General features: G+C 43.8%; 1 protein-coding gene across 5 annotated transcripts in view; it reads right to left on the bottom strand.

The window, feature by feature from the left end:
• The window catches only part of LOC106573497 (S phase cyclin A-associated protein in the endoplasmic reticulum), a 91,509-nt gene that overhangs the window by 6,241 nt on the left and 64,898 nt on the right, over window positions 1-20,370 (bottom strand). For all 5 annotated transcript variants that reach the window (XM_014148591.2, XM_014148592.2, XM_014148594.2 and 2 more), the window contains 4 exons: window positions 15,537-15,766; window positions 13,723-13,878; window positions 10,788-11,028; window positions 6,433-6,582 (listed from right to left, as the gene is read on the bottom strand). In XM_014148591.2, coding sequence (XP_014004066.2) covers window positions 6,433-6,582; window positions 10,788-11,028; window positions 13,723-13,878; window positions 15,537-15,766 — 777 coding nt within the window. The remainder of the gene's footprint in view (window positions 1-6,432; window positions 6,583-10,787; window positions 11,029-13,722; window positions 13,879-15,536; window positions 15,767-20,370) is intronic.

Raw genomic sequence — 20,370 nt, 5'->3', positions numbered from 1 at the left:
CTTTTATGTTTTACCCGGTAACAGTTATCTCCAACTGTGTGAGTGTCATTGAGATATTGAAGGCAACACCAGACCATATCCTTGTGGATGTGCACTGTGCAGCTTAGGTTGAGAGGGCATGCACTGCATAGGGGTGGGGGGGGGAGGGTGAACAGACCTCCACTGTAGCCTTGCCACCACCACTAAGAAATGAGCAATACCATTAACGGAGTTCTCACCCGGCTGACATCCTGCTCCCCTTTACCAGCGGCCATCAATCACACAATTACATCCGGCCCACCAATATTAAAACCAAATCACGTCCAGCCTAGTTTGATTAGAGCGGGAACTGGTCCAAAGGAAGGGGTCCTGGCCTAATGCTCAGGGCATCTCCCCAGAGCCTGGGAAGGCCATCAGCACTTCTCTGAAAACTGGGGGGGGGTCACCACAGTAAATCCTGTCTGGAAAAACACCCCACTGCTTTACAGGTACAGAGACCCAGGCTGGGGCTCAGCTGAAATAGGAACCAGAAGGGCAGGGTGAGGTCCCCTGGCCACAGTGACATAAATTCAGAGGATTTACAAGATTTGGAGAATACACTTAACAATACTCTTCCAATGCATTCTCTCTTTGATAATGCACTTTAAGGTTTAAGGGTAGGATAAACAAAGCGATAATTCACTGCTTTTATAATTTCAAGGTGAAGCTCCTCAAAGCTCTGTTCTATAGCAGTGTTCAAAGGGCCACAGGCGATGCCTCTTCCTATTAATGTCTGTAAAGATTCTTTACTGACCAGCTAAAACAAGAGGCTTTTTAGGGGAGTAAGTCTCCACTGGCACGCAACTAAAGCTAATTCTCAATGAGGTAAACAAAGATGAACTCACAAACATGCAGGTTCACTAGGAGGATACCTAAATACCCTGTATTTTCACTTTGTCATGTAATGCAAGAATCAAACGTTAACTCCACTGTACAGAAGGAAAAAAGGGGAAGATCTGATTGTTTTCAAAATGGAGCTGCTTATTTTCATTTTAGGAGCTAGTTGCAGGACTTTGCAAGATCCTAGATCACCGAATCAATATTTCCGTTGCAACACTGCCGGAGGAGGAACGGCCAGAGAAGAAGGTCATACATTTGATTATGAGATTCTCACCTATCTACAAACAATAGCCCATAATGACAAAGTGAAAACTTTGTTTTAGGAAACGTTTTCACATTTATTGAAAATAAAATACAGAAATATCTCAGTCACATCAGTAATCACACCCTTTAGTCAATACATGTTAGAATCACCTTTGGCAGTGATTACAGCTGTGTCTTTCTGGGTACGTCTCTAAAGCGCTTTGCACACCTGGATTGTACAATATTTGTACATTATTCTTTAAATTCTTCAAGCTCTGTCAAGTTGGTTGTTGATTATTGCTAGACATCCATTTTGAAGTCTTGCCATAGATCTTCAAGTTGATTTAAGTAAAACTGTAACTAGGCCACTCATGAACATTCAATGTTGTCTTGGTAAGCAACTCCAGTGTATATTTGGCCTTGTGTTTTAGGTTGTTGTCCTGCTGAAAGGTGAATTTGTCTCCAAGTGTCTGTTGGAAAGCAGACTGAGCCAGGCTTTCCTCTAGGAGTTTGCCTGTGCTTAGCTCTATTCCATTTATTTTTATTCTAAAAAAACTCCATAGTCCTTACCGATGACAAGCATACCCATAACATGATGCGGCCACTACCATGCTTGAAAATATGAAGATTGGTACTCAGTGATGTGTTGCATTTACCCCAAGCACAACACTTTGTATTCAGGACATAAAGTACATTTATTTGCCACATTTTTACAGTTTGACATCAGTGCCTTATTGCAAACAGGATGTTTTGGAATATTTTTATTCTGTACCCTCTTAATTAATACCGTCGCCATGCTCAAAGGGATATTCAATGTTTGTTTATAGATTTTTTTACGCATCTACCAAAAAGGTGCCCTTCTTTGCGAGGCATTGGAAAACCTCCCTGGTCTTTGTGGTTGAATGTGCTTGAAATTTACTGCGGGACTGAGGGACCTTACATAGAATTGTATGTGTGGGGTACAGAGATGAGGTAGTAATTCAAAAAATCATGTTAAACACGATTATTGAGTTCATTCACATTATTAGGTGACTTGTTAAGCACATTTTTCCTCCTGAACTTATTTAGGCTTGCCATAACAAAGGGGATGAATACTAACTTAACTGTTAATTAAATTGTAAAAATGTCTAAAAACATAATTGACAGTGACAATCTCAATTGAATCAATTTCAAATTCAGGCTGTAAAAACAAAATGTGGAAAAAGTCAAGGGGTGTGAATACTTTCTGAAGGCACTGTAAAACAAGGCCAGCTGGCAGCCACAGACCAGAGGTTACCTAGTCCTACAGAAACCAAGTCTACAGGCAACTTTCCAGGACTCTGTAGGCATCACCCCAGGTGAAGAGCAATAACAGTGCCCCACACAGTGTTCCTGTCCACTGGAAGTATCTATTCAAACCCTGACATCATAAAAGAAGGTCCAGTAAGCGTCTGTCTGAAGCCATGAATCAAGCCGCAGTTTAACACAGACCCGTAAAGCTCGAGTGCCTGGTGGTTCTGGTCTGTCTTAACTACAGAGATCTGCCTTTTCAAACAGGCCTGCTCTTTTATGACTCGCCATTACATAACCACTTTGCTGTCCACTGACAACAGAGAGTGTGTAAAGTTAATGTTCCGAAACGCAAACAAAACCTTGGGAAAGCCCAAGTTGAAGCGGAAACCAGGCGGTATGGACTATCCAAATAAAGTGTTACCAAAAATAAAACTCTCATGCAATAACCAAGGTTAGTTAGCTAGCTAGATTTGACAACTTCTAAGAGTCAGAGTGAACCTGTACTGTAATTCCAGCACATTAAACATTTTAAATTTGAGATTCCTCCACACATAGGGAGACTATCGTGGATGAGTGGACAGTGGAGTACTCTCTGTTCTGCATGCTGTCTAGACAGACCCAGACACCTCCGCTCAGAGGAACCATGTCAGCCTTCAAAATAGGGCCACAAACCTGAAGCTCTTGCCCACAACACAAGTCAGACCCTCTGCCAAGCCTCCCTCTACACACTGGAGTTACCCTAGTGAAGGAACGGCCCTAGTGATAAGAGAGAGGGGCAGATGATATTAGAGGACAGAGTTTTTTTCAGGAAGACAAGCTACTGCTGAATGGGCCTCTTAACAACTAGCTACCACCTAAATGAGACGATGTAAATTGTCAACTGACAATCAGATGTCGACTTGGACATTGACTTAAGATATCCCCTGGACAAGAAGAGAAGATCCCACCATGGCTTTTAAGAGACAGGCCAAGGGTATTCATCTCCTATAAACCACATAAAACACGGTGTTTGCCAAATAACTTTTAATTATTCTAGATTTATCTGCCTAATAACCTTGTCAACTTACTCTAGATCTTACAGCAGATGATGCCGTTCTGAAACTGCCAAGAGCCACAATCAAAATGAGTCATTCTGCAAATACAACCTCTTTAAAAAGATATGGAAGGTTTATGGGGAAAATGTCCCCTTAACTACACTGAAGTTAGTTGGACCTGGGCCCTCCCAATATGGAGTGTGTAAATCATCTACAGAGCTAACAATCAGCCCTTACCTGCCAGTCACCAGTCTGAGTCGGTGTGTGTTTACTCTGGTGTATAGTAGGAGACATAGAGTGCATTCCCCAGCACTGGGATGGCTCCCCATGAAGGCGTGAAGGGTTAGGGTTGTGTTGGCAGTAATGGGGAGTTGATCAGGGATTACAGGCCCAGAGCTGTGAGCTGGAGTCTGCAGGGCAGAGGAAACACCCTCATATAGAATCGGAAGGACTGGGGCTCATCTGGCTGCAGATAACACTGATGTGTGGGATGTCAGTCTGGGAAGGGGCCTACTGCAGTTCACAAGCAGATAGTTTTCTATTTTACAGTAGACTTCATAGTGAACTGAAATATTGCATCCGAGTAGTAAATGCATTGCAAGTGTCGGGATGAATTAATGTCAATTTAAGTCAATTTGGGAAATTGCATTAAGCTACTGAAAACTTTCCATAGTCTGGAACTGGTCATGAAATGGAAAGCAAGCAAAGCCAGGGGTCTGGGTTAACGTGTCAACATCGCTAGCATTTACTGTTCCTACATTTTAAAGAACCTAGAGATCATCACCATGAATGACTCACAAATGAATCACTGGGAGGTTGGGAAGAAAAAGACGCGGGAGCTTACCGGTACTTATCCCCTCATGAGACAAGGAACATGGCAGTTACAAAACAAGTTCCATTTAGCCCCTTTTTAGTGTGACTGTCTCTATGGGTTCTCCCAAAAGACAATGAAAACATATGGCCACATGGCCCTGTGAGCCGAAACACTTAAACACACACAAGGCTACATATGTCACTCTCCCAATGGCTTTCTATGTGACAGGCTGAGTTATTCATACCCTCAGAGCAGGGAGAATATATATCTACAAAGACCGTCTTCAAAGTTCTACGTTTTATGAGCAGCGTTATTTCTAGCGCAACACATATAAACAAAGGCTGGTGTGCCTGCCTGCCGACAGTGAATCAGCAGTCTGCGTGACCGCACGGGCGGGCCTGCTTTTGTGCTCTGCCAATGCTTACATTAGTCTGAGAAAAGCTAAAGCTACTCCAAATATTCCCCTCTACTCCATCCATCCTGCTCTTTTCAGGGCCCAGATCACATGGACAAATTCCAGGAACCGTGCCACTGGCTAGGATCAGTCCACGGAGGTTGCTAAGGATCGCTCTTTACGTTTCCTCACATTTTCTCAAAGGGTTGTCACACCTATCAAATAAACAATAAAAGGAACAAGTCCTAAACGCTGATTTTACCCTCTCTGGGATGACATTGGAGCAGATAGACAAAGGCAACATATAATATTTACTAAATTGTCAGCAGCTTGTGCCCTGATTGGAAGTCGCAGGTTGAAGACTTTGCATTAGGGCATTTCAAATTAGCAAAGTGCGCTGGTCATAAATGAATATGCAAAGGTCTGTTACTCCCAGGCAGACTGTTAGGTTAACTTTGCTGGGCAAGTACAAAGCCCAATCATCTGTCACCCCCCCCCCCCTAATTCAATCATCGGTCCTCATTCAATTATCCAATATAATATGCAAATCAGGCCAACAAATGCTAATTACGTACATCAAAATAATTAAATTGGATAGGAGCAGCGGAGGAGAGCTGAACTGCCATAAAATGGAGGCAGATTCTTTAATTAGGACTAAAACATCCTGGAAATTAGAATCTGAAATCCGCCTATAAATTGCTGCGTGGTTGACCGCGCCTGTGAGGACATTAAAAAGGCAGAGGTTTGAGGTAAAGCCCGATGGCTGGCACTGAGGGTCAGGCTTCATTTAACTAAAGCCTGGCCAACTGTAGCACTTGTAAGCTGCTCAGGGGCCCAGTAGACAGACCATGCATGACAGCCAATTACACAGCAGCCAAGTCTGCTCCATCACATCCTGCTCACAGCCACATAGGCCCAGTAGCCTTAACACTAGGCCTGGGCCAACACAGTAAAGCACACAACACTAGAGAGAACTGGCAGCTCCACTGGGACAGAACAATGGACCATGCTACTCTGACTGAGGGACAATAGACAACCCACAGCCCAACAGCACAGAGGTGGCAGCATATGAATCTTTAAAGAGGTGGCTCTTGTTGCTTTTGTATGAACCACAAAAAACTACACACTCTCTTCATCTAATGATACGTTATCAGAAGCATATAAAGGAAACAGAAGTATCATTATATAGACAGACTGTTGCAATAGGGCCACAATGCCAAACCAGATACCATTCATCTCATATTTCTGAAACAGAACAGATACAGTGGGGACTGAAATGATTGACACCCTTGAGAAATAATGACTGTATAAAATAATTCAAACACTCTCTTGGGGGTATGTCTAAAATGACACAATACATTATTTACCATGAATTTCTATTGGGCACAAAATAATCTCAAACAACCAAAACGAACTACAAATGCATCCAACAAGTTTGTAGTCACAAGCTTGAGGTTGTCATTGCATGTTAGGAATATGGGACTTAATACTACAGTTTTGACTACTTTATATATAATAATATTTAGGTGTGTCAATTTCGCCCCCCTACCTTTTTGAGAAAAAAATCTTTCTCTGAGCAATTGTATTAGTATAAAATAATCTCCCCACTTTAGAGCATACAATATAGCTCAGGATTTGAATGATATTTACTTAGTCATTATTGCTCATCTTTATCAAGGGTGTCAATAATTTCAGACCCTACGAATGTCTCAAATTACAACAGTTTATGGTGATAACTAAAGAAAAGGCATGAAACAACAACATTGACTTTATTACATATTTGAGTATGTGTGAGTGTGTGTGTGTTAGACCTTTACCTGGTTGTCAGGGTGGTTGACGGTGAAGTAGCCCACACAGATAATGACTTCCTGCAGCAGCTCTTCAGAGGAGTGCTGAGAGCAGTACCACAGCAGGGAGCTCACTATGTGGCGGAAAGCAAGGGACAGCCCCTCAGCACCTAGAACAGTCTGAGATGGCACAGAAAAAACATCAGCATTCAAACACCACAGAAACCACAAACACAAAGCTAGCTAGAGACAGTCACTAAATCGAACTGGATAGCGAACAACAACCGTCCTAAAAAGTAGAAAAATCAACACTATGATGCTAATACACGTGAGGCTGGATTTGCTAAATTAAAAGAGAGGAGAGGGATTTGTGTGCTTTAGCGGGTAGAGATTCAGACTGGTTGATGCAGTGTACAGGGACTCCTGCTAGGGGGTCTCTCCCCAGCCCCAACACCAGGGGGTCCTACCAGAGGGACCCCAATCCCCCAGAAGATGAGATGCTATCAGAGGCCCACAGACAGTATTTATTAAACATGTCAGCATGACTGAGCACCACAGGGTAAGCAGAGAAAAAACACACTGGAATCAGGTTGGGGAGTATGTATGAGGTTTTGGGACTGATGGAGGGGAGGAGGTAAACAGTCTCCTAAATAGTACCTACCTGAGAAGCCCACTCCTGTTAGCAGACCTGAGCCTTACTGCTGTCTACACTCTCAATATAACACCCTGCAATACTGGAGACATAGAACTCTATTTCTCCACAACTGTAAACTAACCATAACCATCAGTCTTAGGACAGCGAGACAAACTGAACCCTATATTTTGTTAGTGAATGAATGCAAAGGCTGAATATACTGTCTGTTTTAATGGGCACCAAAAGGTTGGTGATTAAATACTAATATATCTTATTAATTTACTTGAAAATAGACTTCTCAAATATTTGCTAAATAACTCATCACCAGCAGTGTCTTTTTCAGCTTGAAATCCCCTCTAACCACCCTATTTGGTAGTTGATTCTGGGGCCTAGCAAAATGGCCAATGAGAAGAGAGAGCAGCTCAGCATCTACTGTAGTGCTTATTAGTCGGCACTACTGTGGGGTAATGTGAACCACAAGGTGATTACAACACAGGCCACAAAAAACATTATTTAAAATGTTCATAAAAACGTTGGCACTGAAAAGCTTTGAGTTCCAGCTGTTTTGAATAGCCTGAGCATGGCGGAGCCGAGGGAGAGCGGCCTCTGTGTTAATTACCCACAGGTATTAAAATAATTAATAACTCTCCCACTTCCTCCCTTACGCCATTCTGTTTATACGCTGCCTGAGCATAGTGAAGCTGTCATTCTCTCTTCATCAGAGTTGGTAATGTATGGCTCGGGCTACAGCACTAATCACTCAGGTCCATCCGCATTTCTGACCCACAGTGCTCCATTTAACCTCAGCAGCTGACCCTGGGTCAGGGGACACTCATGTTTATGTCCGAGAGGTCAGTTTTATCCTGAGGATAAATACTCCAGTCCAATGGCAGCAGCTCTGAGACCTGGCCCCTGCTGCCTGTCGATCAGTTACACATGGCCTTGTTGCTGCCAGGAAGAGGAAAGAGGGATATTTGTGTTGCCTGATGCTTGTGCACAGGGATGTCAAATCAAGTTGCATTTGTCACACACGCCGAATACAACAGGTGTAGACCTTACCGTGAAATGATTACTTACAAGCCCTTAACCAACACTGCAGTTCAAGAAATAGTTAAGATTTACTAAATCATATTTTTTTTATAATAATCAAAAAGTAACAAGAAAATCACATAACAATAACAAGGCTATATACAGGGGGTACCGGTACCGAGTCAATGTGCGGGGGTACAGGTTAGTCGAGGTAATTTGTAAAGTGACTATGCATAGATAATAAACAGCGAGTGGGGGGGTGCAAATAGTCCAGGTGGCCATTTGATTAATTGTTCAGCAGTCTTATGGCTTGCAAATAGAAGCTGTTAAGGAGTCTTTTGGTCCTAGACTTGGCGCTCCGGTGCTGCTTGCGGTAGCAGAGAAAACATTCTATGACTTGGGTGACTGGAGTCTTTGACAATTTTTTGGGCCTTCCTCTGACATAGGCTAGTATATAGGTCCTGGATGTCAGGAAGCTTGGCCCCAGTGATGTACTAAGCCATACGCACTACCCGCCGTAGCACCTTACGGTCAGATGAGGAGCAGTTGCCATACCAGGCGGTGATGCAACCGGTCAGGATGCTCTTGATGGTGCAGCTGTAGAACTTTCAGGATCTGGAGACCCATGCCAAATCTTTTCAGTCTCCTGAGGGGAAAAAGGTGTCTTGGTGTGTGTGGACCCTGACAGTTTGTTGGTGATGTGGAAACTCTCGACTCGCTCCACTACAGCCCTTTCAATTTTAAATGGGGGCCTGGTTGGCCCTCCTTTTCCTATAGTCCACGATCAGCTCCGCTGTCTTGCTCACATTGAGGGAGAGGTTGTTGTCCTGGCACCACACTGCCAGGTCTCTGACCTCCTCCCTATAGGCTGTCTCATCGTTATCGGTGATAAGGCCTACCACTGTTGTGTCATCAGCAAACTTAATGATGGTGTTGGAGTCGTGCTTGGCCATGCAGTCGTGGTAGAACAGCGAGTACAGGAGGGGACTAAGCACGCACCCCTGAGGGGCCCCAGTGTTGAGGATCAGCGTGGCAGATGTGTTGTTGACTACCCTTACCACTTGGGGTCGGCCCGTCAGAAGTCCAGGATCCAGTTGCAGAGGGAGGTGTTTAGACCCTTAGCTTAGTGATGAGCTTTGTGGGCACCATGGTGTTGAACGCTGAGCTGTAGTCAATGAACAGCATTCTCACATAGGTGTTCCTTTTATCCAGGTGGGAAAGGGCAGTGTGGAGTGTGATTGCGATTGCGTCATCTGTGGATCTGTTAGGGCCATATGCAAATTGGAGTGGGACTAGGGTTTCCGGCATGATGGTGTTGATGTGAGCGATGACCAGCCTTTCAAAGCACTTCATGGCTACTGACGTGAGTGCTACGGGGCAGTAATCATTTAGGAAGGTTACCTTCGTTTTCTTGGGCACAGTGGTGTTCTGTTCAAAACATGTAGATATTACAGACTCGGTCAGGGAGAGGTTGAAAATGTCAGTGAAGACACTTGCTAGTTGGTCCGTGCATGCTTTGAGTACATGTCCTGGTAAACTGTCAAGCCCCGCAGCTTTGTGAATGTTGACCTGTTTAAAGGTCTTGCTCACATGGGCTACGGCGAGCGTGATTACACAGTCATCCGGAACAGCTAATCTCATGCATGCTTCAGTATTGCCTTGCTTCAAAGCGAGCATAAAAAGGCATTTAGCTCGTCTGGTAGGCTTGTGCCACTGGACAGCTCTCGGCTGGGATTCCCTTTGTAGTCTGTAATAGTTTTCAAGCTCTGCCACATCCAACGAGCGTCAGAGCCGATGTAGTAGGATTCAATCTTAGTCCTGTACCGATGCTTTACCTGTTTGATGGTTCGGGATTTCTTATAGGTGTCCGGATTAGTCCCGCTCCTTGAAAGCGGTAGCTACCTGCTTTGTTTTTTGCTTGTAAGCAGGAATCAAGAGGATAGAATTATGGTCAGATTTGCGAAATGGAGGGCGAGGGAGAGCTTTGAATGCGTTTGTGTGTAGAGTAAAGGTGGTCTAGCGTTTTTTTTCCCTCTGGTTGCACAAGCTGGTAGAAATGAGGTAAAACGGATTTAAGTTTGCCTGCATTAATGTCCCCGGCCACTAGGAGTGCCGCTTCTGGATTAGTATTTTCTTGTTTGCTTATGGTCTTATACAGCTTGTTGAGTGCGGTCTTAGTGCCAGCATCGGTTTGTGGTGGTAAATAGATGGCTACGAATAATATAGATGAGAACTCTCTTGGTAGATGGTGTGGTCTACAGATAATCATGACTTCTTTAATATTAGACATCGCGCACCAGCAGTTATTGACAAATAGACACACCCCAGCCCCTCGTCTTACCAGACGTAGCTGCTCTGTCTTGCCGATGCACAGAGAAGCCAGCCAGCTCTATATTATGAGGGTGCTGGTCAATAAAACTGTGAGGGAGGACATTGGTGACAAGATCTTTTCATGGCACCCCCTATTTGGAATGTCTGTCTGTGGAATGTGTCCAGTATAATACACCTGCGTAACCAGCAAGACCAGTATATACTGTATGGTATGTGATGTGCTGGTATTGAAAAACCTGCCCCGCGGGCAGCATAACCTTTGGAATTAGTCACTGTAATTAACACCACCTACTGGACCTGCAGGATGAGGGATTCAAGTGTGAGAATGTGTGCATGTCTCCCTCTGTGTGTGTACTGTACCTCAGTATGAAGTGGTGTGTGTGTGTGTTACCTGGAAGGCAGACAGGTCGAGCAGGGCGAAGCTGTTGAGGAAGTGGAGGCCCGTTAGGGCCACCTGGATGACCCCTGGGGCATAGGGCTCCTGTGGGCCCTGGGCAGCCGGCTCAGGCAGGGCAGAGCTGTGGAGCAGGATGCAGTACAGAGTGTGTACCACACCCACCAGGTCTGTGGACTGCAGCAGGGCCGTCAGCCCTGTGGGGTCTGTACGCTTGTTGTCGAATATACTGGGAGAGCTGCAAAGGATACAGGCAATATAAACAAACATGTGACATGATCATTTCATTTCTGCTCAATGAACATAGTGAAAGTGAAATGTTATATAGGGAAATTAATGGGATCTGACTACTCCACATTATAAGTTCTCCAAACGTATTATTATTGGTCAAAATGCTTCACATAATTCTAAATCAAGTAAAAGTTCAATTCACAACATAGCTTTTGTCTGCCCTCACCACAGTGACCAGAGACCCAGGATGTAAGAGTGAAGGCAGTCTGGTCCCTGTGGCTTCTAGATTTACTCGCTAGACCAGGGTTATCCCTTCAAATATAAATAATAGGGCCTGCCCCATTTACACGGCATGCCTATCGGGTTAAGTGGAGTAACTGGTTACACTGAGTGAGAGGGAAGTGCAGTCTGGTGGCTGTGTGTGAGAAGGTGTCTATGCTCAGCTGAAGATTATTTAGGCCTAATCAAGGATGATCGCAGTTAAAAGCTTGGTCATTATCACTACAACCACAGACTGAGAAATTCCTTAATGGTACAGCAGTGACACAGAAATGTGACTGTTATTTTACACCAGTTTAGAATGTGAGTTTGCTCTTCCGAGCTGAGCAGAATGAACACAGGAATTTGGAAGTAGCTCTGACAGATCATGGCAGTGGCTCATCCATGCCCTTGGCTGCAGAAAGCTTCCTGGCAAGGTGCTGTGTACTCAGGCACACTTAATTAAGGTCCACCTTACATGATTGAAAGCAGCATGTTAGTGTGTCTTAGCCAGGAGGCAGATTAAAAGGGATTGGTAACATCATCCTCTCAGCACACATCACAGGTGAGAACAGAACTGGAGTATAACACTGATGGGATGGAAGGAGAGATCGCTCTGAGTTCCTCAGCTGCCTTCTTCATAAAACTGGAGGCCAGTCAATGTAAACTTCTATAGCCAGACTAACACCTGGCGCATAAGAGGAGTTTACCCTGATTAGCCCATGCTTTATAGATCCTAATGCTGAAAATGTATTCTGTTTAGCTGAGACTAATCATTGTACGAAATGTACTCTCTCAAAGTACATTAACATCACTACATCGTAGTCAATGGCATCAGAGAAAACTCATGTCAAATGGCTCCCATTGTTTTACAATTAGGATTCCTGCAAACCCACGAGTTCCATAAGCTTGTGCTGACAGGGAATTTAAGAATACCCCTGCTACACAGGATGTGATTTGCAGGCAGAGAATAAAGGCTGTTTGACCTCTGGATGAAACCCACTGTATGTTGGCCAACAGCTCTGTGTGGAAATTCCTAGCTCTGCAAGTACATGGTCTCTAATGCCAGTTAAACCCCTCGACACAGCAACTGGCATGGCAAAAAAATATTCCAGGACCATGGTATACATTCTCTCCAGTATAACCTCCTGAACACATAGAGGACCGGGTAAGAATGGAGATAGTTGGCTGGATTAGCAGGGTGTTGATTATTACGCAACACCGCTCAGTCCGCTCATTAAAGTGGCGAGGTTATGGCGCTGTGTTTTCTCACAGATATTCAGTGACACAGTCATAGCAGTGCTCCCCTGTGTTGGTGTGAAGCAGCTGGGCACTGTTACAACACACAGCAGCTGGAGAGGAGAGGTACACAAGCAGTACAGTGTGGGTACAGGAACGATACAGTCTCAACATCTACAGTATAGTAAGTAAATCAGTCCTGGCGATAAAAACTTTTACACGGATGGGTTGTTCAGCAACAAAACCGACGCGTGTGCAACGTTTGGGAAAAACAACTGTCAACGCCAAAGGATTATTGAGATGGGAACTGTATTTCGTCTCCAAATGTTTATTGAAAACATAAATAAATGTACACAATAAGCACTTGTCTCTCAAATACATCGTTACAGTTGTTGGTTAGCTAGCTAGCGAAATTAAGCCATATTAGCATAGACGTGTCATCAGTCGAAACACTTCAAAACAAGACATGGCGTAAGAAGATAAAACTAGCTGAAACGAGCCACTTAATATTCCCCACATGGCAGCTTTTTGTCATTGTTTCTAGCTATCTGACCGTTCAGAATCATAAAACACACACAGCCTTCTGCCCCATCGATGCAAACACATTTTCGTGACGTTGTCAGGCAACCCGTCTAGAATGCAAGGTTTTGGCAACAGAGCAGCAATATTTAAGAGTTAAAGTACCTCTGTTCTAATTCAAACAGTGACACTACAGAAACTAAAGGGATCCGATGTGCCCATATGACCACTGATGATATTTAACTATGAGGACAACATTCCTGTACTAAGGGTCATGCTATCTTCGTCGGTATTGTGTCTCAGTCTGTATGCTAAGCCTCTGTCAGCGGCGCCATTGAGCCTCTCTCGGCAGGTCACAGTAACACGTGGGTGGGCTTCCCCTGGCGAACTGGAGGCAAGGGTTTATGGTGAGTGACAGAGCACGGGGGTCAAGTAGATGCCTATCTCGATCAACAGTAACGATGGGCTTGCCAGTGCTCAGACTAAAGGAAACCACTGAGTGTGATTGAAAAGGAGGTAGTGTCTTTGTTTGAGCTCCAACAACAAGTCTTTATGGGATGGCCGGGCAGACTTAAAAGATCCAACGGTGAGTCACTCCTGTCATTAGTCTTGTGAACAGCCGTGCGTGATCACAGGGATGTCTGGAGAGGAGGGTCATAGAGGAAGAGAGACTGCTGCCACTCACCGTCCGGTCACAGCAAAGCACAGCTTACACATGGCGTGCAGCAGAGCGGTGGCCTGCTGGAGGAAGGCAGACATCTTGGGGCTCTCGTCCACCGGCCCCTGGACAGACAGGAAGCAGCTGTACAGCTTATCAATCAGACCCATGTTTACCACATAGCTGAGGGAGGGACACAAACACAAAAGGAAGATAAGAGTGAATCCACATGAACAAAACAACAAAACTTTCCCAATGAATGAATGCTGTCCCGATGAAATATGTTTTATCCTAACAAAGGCCCTCACTGATAGTAACTCACCGACAGCACAGTTGAAATGTGATCTGACCTAAGCCCTCTGTACTCCCTGTTATTACTGTGATATTTGTCTTGCCAATGGCAGGTCTCATGATCATGTTCCCTCTGCTCTCTCAGCCACAAATCACTGGTAACAGCATCATTAGAGGGCGGCTGTGCCCCCGTGCCAGGCCAGAGACAGGCCCGACTGTCCGCTGACCTGTGGCTGCCTCACGGCTAAGGTATGCCTCTCCCACCACCGCTCAGCCCCCTTTAGCCCTACCCACCATAGGGACAGACAAGGACGCTCAGCTGTCAATCACAAGACCTCCCAGATGTACCAGACAGCTCAGTCAGGAATCAGGAAGCCAGCCACTGTTCTACACTACAGGCATCCATCTATTCCTTTCCCTCTCCGGCTCCGCTTAGCTTACTCCCTTAACTTGCTAGCATACCTTTTTTTGTTGGGACTGTCAGTCAAAATGGCAGCCTTTTCAAGTCAGGTAATTAAAAAAATGTGAAACCTTCACAAAAGGTCATCTGACACTTGAACCACGGCAACTTGCTATAACTATCCTCTTCCACAGCTTCACCTAAGCTGAAAGGAGCTGGCATATTGTCTGTTTGAAAAGCTGTTTAGTCTTCAGTCTTGCCCCTGTGTTTCACAATTGATGCGTTACACGCATCTGTACGTTTCTGACACTGGTAGGAGATAAGTATAGTACAAAGCCTGGTGAGTGATTGGTAATAAGAAATGAAGACGTAGAAGCGGAATGCTGATGTTCTCTTTCTGTGTGATCTACAGTTCACCATAATGGGAAAAAGTGTTGCAGAAGATACCATCTTTTTTTATCTGATTTCCTCCCTACCATTACATACATAATTTGAGGCAGTTGAGGTAAATCGTCCATTGCTTTGCAGGGATTACTAGACACCATTTTTCCTCAAGATCTCCCCTGTCTCCTGGGTTACGACTGGGACATAGTATGAGAGTTGGGCCTGTGCAGATGCTTTGGTCAAATGAATCATTGGCTGTGGGAGGGGATGGTTGGAAGACTCCACTCTTCCTGAAGGCTTGGGCCTGCCTTTCCTCACCGCCCCACGGTGCCAGGAGAGACAGCCCATAGCCCCTGCTACTCAAAAGCCAAGTTCAAGGGGATGTTGCAAACTTCCAGGAGTGTTCTTTGTTTATGTTGCCCTAAGTAAAAAAAAGGACTTATTACTTTGCTGAAGATTTTGATCCAGAATGTGTGAAAAAGTACTATTTGGACACATGCCAGAGGACAACCTCTCTCACCCTCACTCAAAGCCCCTGAGGAAGGAGGAAACAAATACAAATACTGGGACCTATTCCAAGGGAGCTGACATTTTGTAGGCTATTTCTGACAGTAACTAAGTTATAATATCAGTGGTTCTCCACATCAACCCTGTCAGTAAGAGAGTGGAGAGGGGGACATGGGAGGTGGGAGAGAGTACTGTGAACGGGAGGAGGGCCCCAATAGAGCGGTGTGTGGTTTGAGAGAGAGGATGAGGAAGAGCTTACCTGATGAGGTCCTGGGCGCGGGTGTTGAAGGGCTCTATAGGGGAGGTCTTGGTCTTGGTGTCTGGTGACATGATGCGAGGGGTGTCCCCGCGGCCACAGTCAGGAACATAGGGACGGAGAAGGCTCAGGACAGTGGCGCTGGTCTGCAGCAGGCCGGTGGTCAGTCCCTCAAACACCTGCTTGTTCACACTGCGACCAAATATGGTCTTGTCTTCATCTGGGACGAACAGCTGAAGGAGGAAAAGACTGGTCAGTCAAGAGCTCTAAACCTCAACCATGTCACAGTCCAGTCTGTACCAGTAGCTCGATACCTGCATTCTCAAACAAGCTAGTATCACATACTGCACAGTGCATTCGGAAAGTATTCAAACCCCTTGACTTTTTCAAAATTGTTACGTTACAGCTGATCCTACAATGGATTAAATCGTTTTTTTCCTCTCATCAATCTACACACAATACCCCATAATGACAAAGCAAAAACAGGTTTTTAGAAATGTTTGCATATTTATTCAAAATAAAAATAAAAATTGTTGAAGAATCTTTGGCAGCGACTACAGCCTCAAGTCTTCTTGGGTATGACGCTACAAGCTTGGCACACCTGTATTTGGGGAGTTTCTCCCAGTCTTCTCTGCAGATCCTCTCAAGCCATGTCAGGTTGGATAGGGAGCGTCGCTGCACAGCTATTTGCAGGTCTCTCCAGAGATGTTTGATGAAGTTCAAGTCCGGGCTCTGGCTGGGCCACTCAAGGCCATTCAGAGACTTGTCCCGAAGTCACTGCTGCATTGTCTTGGCTGTGTGCATAGGGTCGTTGTCCTGTTGGAAGGTGAACCTTCGCCCCAGTCTGAGGTCCTGAGCGCTCTGGAGCAGGTTATCGTGAAGGATCTCACTGTACTTTTCTCCGTTCAGCTTTCCCTCGATCATGACTAGTCTCCCAGTCCCTGTCGCTGAAAAACATCCCCACAGCATGACGATGCCACCACCATGCTTCACCGTAGGGAATGGGCCAGGTTTCCTCCAGACGTGACACTTGGCATTCAGGCCAAAGAGTTCAATCTTGGTTTCATCAGACCAGAGAACCTTGTTTCTCATGGTCTGAGAGTCCTTTAGGCTTTTTTGGGCAAACTCCAAGTGGGCTGTCAAGTGCCTTTTACTGAGGAGTGGCTTCCGTCTGGCCACTACCATAAAGGCCTGATTGGTGTCTGAATAGTTATGTAATAATTAATTTGTAAAAATGTATTAGTAAACATTTCTAAAAACCTGTTTTAGCTTTGTCATTATGGGATATTGCAATTCCTCAACGATATCTTAAGATTTAATTATTCTTACGAACTTTTCAAATATATCTTCACATTTTTCTTAAGATATTTGTTGCTAGGCAACTGATTTAGCTAGCTATCTAGATAGTAATGGAAATCATGTTAGCATATTTCCTACTGAGATTACTGTTTTAAAACATGTTCTTGGGTTTAAAATAAATCAATACTGAAATTTCAGATGAAGTTTGAGAGTGAATTAAACATGTTCAATGGATTTAATGAGCTTATTCTCTCACTGCCCTGAATTTAAGACAAGGGTTTAGCTATCTTGGAATTAAGAACAAATTCAAAAACGTTATTTTCAAGAATCAAATTTCTTCAACTTTTTGCTTAAGGAGATGCATAAGAAACAGCGGAAAAACATTTAAAATAACGTTTTTGAGGAACAGCAACTTTGATTAACTTTCTTCAAAAGTCTATAGTTAAGGAAAAATGGCAGTTAAGAAATGTATTCTTAAGAAGGTTTTGTGAATCTGGGCCCTGGTCATTTAAACCTCAGCCTGCCTTCTAGAACACAGACAATTAAGACGGAGGAAATATCACTTTCTTTTGTTTACCGGCAAAGGCCATTTGTATTGGTTGGAATCCTGATACATCATGCCATAAACAACACACGTGTTATTGTATAATTCATCAATTGTGGGCCATAAATCGGTGATTAACAATCAGTGTGACATGGTTACTGTTGCCGTGCCAGACTGCTACCATATGAGAGGTCTCAGAGGTATTCCCTATCTGGTAACAAAGGAAGTCAACTGAATACTGAGACTCTGTGGAGAAAACCACTGGACTGGAGCTAACATAGGGGAGGGTTCTGTATTAACCATCTGTGGGATTAACTAAATGTTCCCCTTACCCTCACCTTAGACAAATAAGGGCAGAAAGAGGATTCAGTATGCTCCAAGTTCTGACATTATTTAGTTATCCTAAACTCTTTATTACAAGAAGAGCCCAAGTATCTTGAAAAATAATGTTTATTAAGAAATGTTTATTAATAAAGATATATTTAAAGAGATTAAGGGTATATAAAGACCAAAGGTATTAGTGATGGGGGGGGGGGGGGGGTTTACATATCGCAATATTATTTGGACGATATATCAATATTTGGCTAAAAGTATCGATTTGTACTGTAGGTAGCAGTAGCTAGAGCTAGTTGGCTGTACTTCTGCCAAAACACCAGTATTTTTCCATCCTATAGCTCTTCTTTTTGAATAGTGAGCCAACATGTTTTTAGCAATTTTACTTCACTGACCGATCAAAACTCATTTTCTCATGCTCTCTCTTATCTCTCTGCAGCAGACATATGGTGAGCAATAGGTTTGGAACATAAAAATCGCAATACAATCACAGTATTGTGTCGCAATAAATTTTGAATCGTGAGAATCACAATACATATCGTACCAGTACTTAAGTATCATGATAATATCGAACTGTTAGATCCCTGGCAAATACCTATCCTAAAAAGGTATGGAGTTCCTGTGACAGGAGCACAGAGTGCATTTCCCCTTTTAGATATAGTGCCAAAAGAGTGTTAAACAAATCAAAATATATTTTATACTTGAGATTCTTCAAATAGCCACCCTTTGCCTTGATGACAGCTTTGCACACTCTTGGCACTCTCTCAACCAGCTTCACCTGGAATGCTTTTCCAACAGTCTTGAAGGAGTTCCTGAGCATTTGTTGGCTGCTTTTCCTTCACTCTGCGGTCCGACTCATCCCAAACCAGCTCAATTGGGTTGAGGTCAGGGGATTGTGGAGGCCAGGTCATCTGACGCAGCACTAAATCACTCTCCTTCTTGGTAAAATAGCCCTTACACAGTCTGGAGGTGTGTTGGGTCATTGTCCTGTTGAACAACAAATGATATCCCATCTGGTTTGCGCTTAGTGGGACTGGTGTACCGCTGCAGAATGCTGTGGTAGCCATGCTGGTTAAGTGTGCCTTGACTTTAAATAAAATCACAGACAGTGTCACCAGCAAAGCACACCCATACCATAACACCTCCTCCTCCATGCTTTATGGTGGGAAATACACATGCAGAGATTATTTTTTTAATTTTACCTTTAACTAGGCAAGTCAGTTAAGAACAAATTCTTATTTTCAATGACGGCCTAGGAACAGTGGGTTAACTGCCTTGTTCAGGTGCAGAATGACAGATTTTTACCTTGTCAGCTCAGGGATTCGATCTTGCAACCTTTCGGTTACTAGTCCAACGCTCTAACAACTAGGCTACCTGCCACCCCAGATCATCCGTTCACCCACACTGCATCTCACAAAGACACGGCGGTTGGAACCAAAAATTTCCAATTTGGACTCTAGACCAAAGGACAAATTTCCACTGGTCTAATGTCCATTGCTCCTGTTTCTTGGCCCAAGCAAGTTTCTTCTTATTATTGGTGTCCTTTAGTAGTGGGTTCTTTGCAGCAATTCAACTATGAAGTCTCCTCTGAACAGTTTATGTTGAGATGTGTCTGTTACTTGAACTCTGTGAAGCATTTATTTGGGCTGGTAACTCTAATGAACTTATCCTCTGCAGCAGAGGTAACTCTGGGTCTTCCTTTCCTGTGGCAGTCCTCATGAGAGACAGTTTCATCATAGCGCTTGATGGCTTTTGCGACTGCCCTGAAATTATTCGTATTGACTGACCTTCATGTCTTAAAGAAATGATGGACTGTCGTTTCTCTTTGCTTATTTGAGCTGTTCTTGCCATAATATGGACTTTGTCTTTTACCAAGTAGGGCTTTCTTCTGTATACCCCCCTACCTTGTCACAACAACTAATTGACTCAAACACATTAAGAAGGAAAGAAATTCCACAAATTAACTTTTAACAAGGCACACCTGTTAATTGAAATGCATTCCAGGTGACTACTTCATGAAGCTGGTTGAGAGAATGCCAAGAGTATGCAAAGCTGTCATCAAGGCAAAGGGTGGCTATTTGAAGAATCTCAAGTATAAAATATATTTTGATTTGTTTAACACTCTTTTGGTTACTACATGATTACATATGTGTTATTTCATAGTTTGATGTCTTCACTGTAGAAAATAGTTAAAATAAAGAAAAACCCTTGAATGAGTAGGTGTTTTGACCGGTAGTGTAAGTATTCACACTCCTGAGTCAATACATGTTATAATCACCTTTGGTAGCGATTACAGCTGTGAATCTTTCTGGGTAAGTCTAAGAGCTTCGCACAACTGTATTGAACAATAATTGCACATTATTATTTTTTAAAATTATTCAAGCTCAAGTTGTATGTTGATTATTGCTAGACATCCATTTTCAAGTCTTGCCAAAGATCTTCAAGCTGATTTAAGTCAAAACTGTAACTAGGCCTCTCAGGAACATTCACTGTCTTCTTGGTAAGCAACTCCAGGTAGGACGTGGCCTTGTGTTTAAGGTTATTGTCCTGCTGAAAGGTGAATTCATCTTTCATCTAGTTGTGTTGTTTGGAATATTTAATTTTGTACGGGCTATTTTCTTTTTACTAAGTCAATTAGGCTAGTATTGTAGATTAACTACA

This window comes from Salmo salar, chromosome ssa16 (genome assembly GCF_905237065.1).
Source record: "Salmo salar chromosome ssa16, Ssal_v3.1, whole genome shotgun sequence".
Lineage (NCBI taxonomy): Eukaryota > Metazoa > Chordata > Actinopteri > Salmoniformes > Salmonidae > Salmo > Salmo salar.
This window is presented reverse-complemented; position numbering and strand designations above follow the sequence as displayed.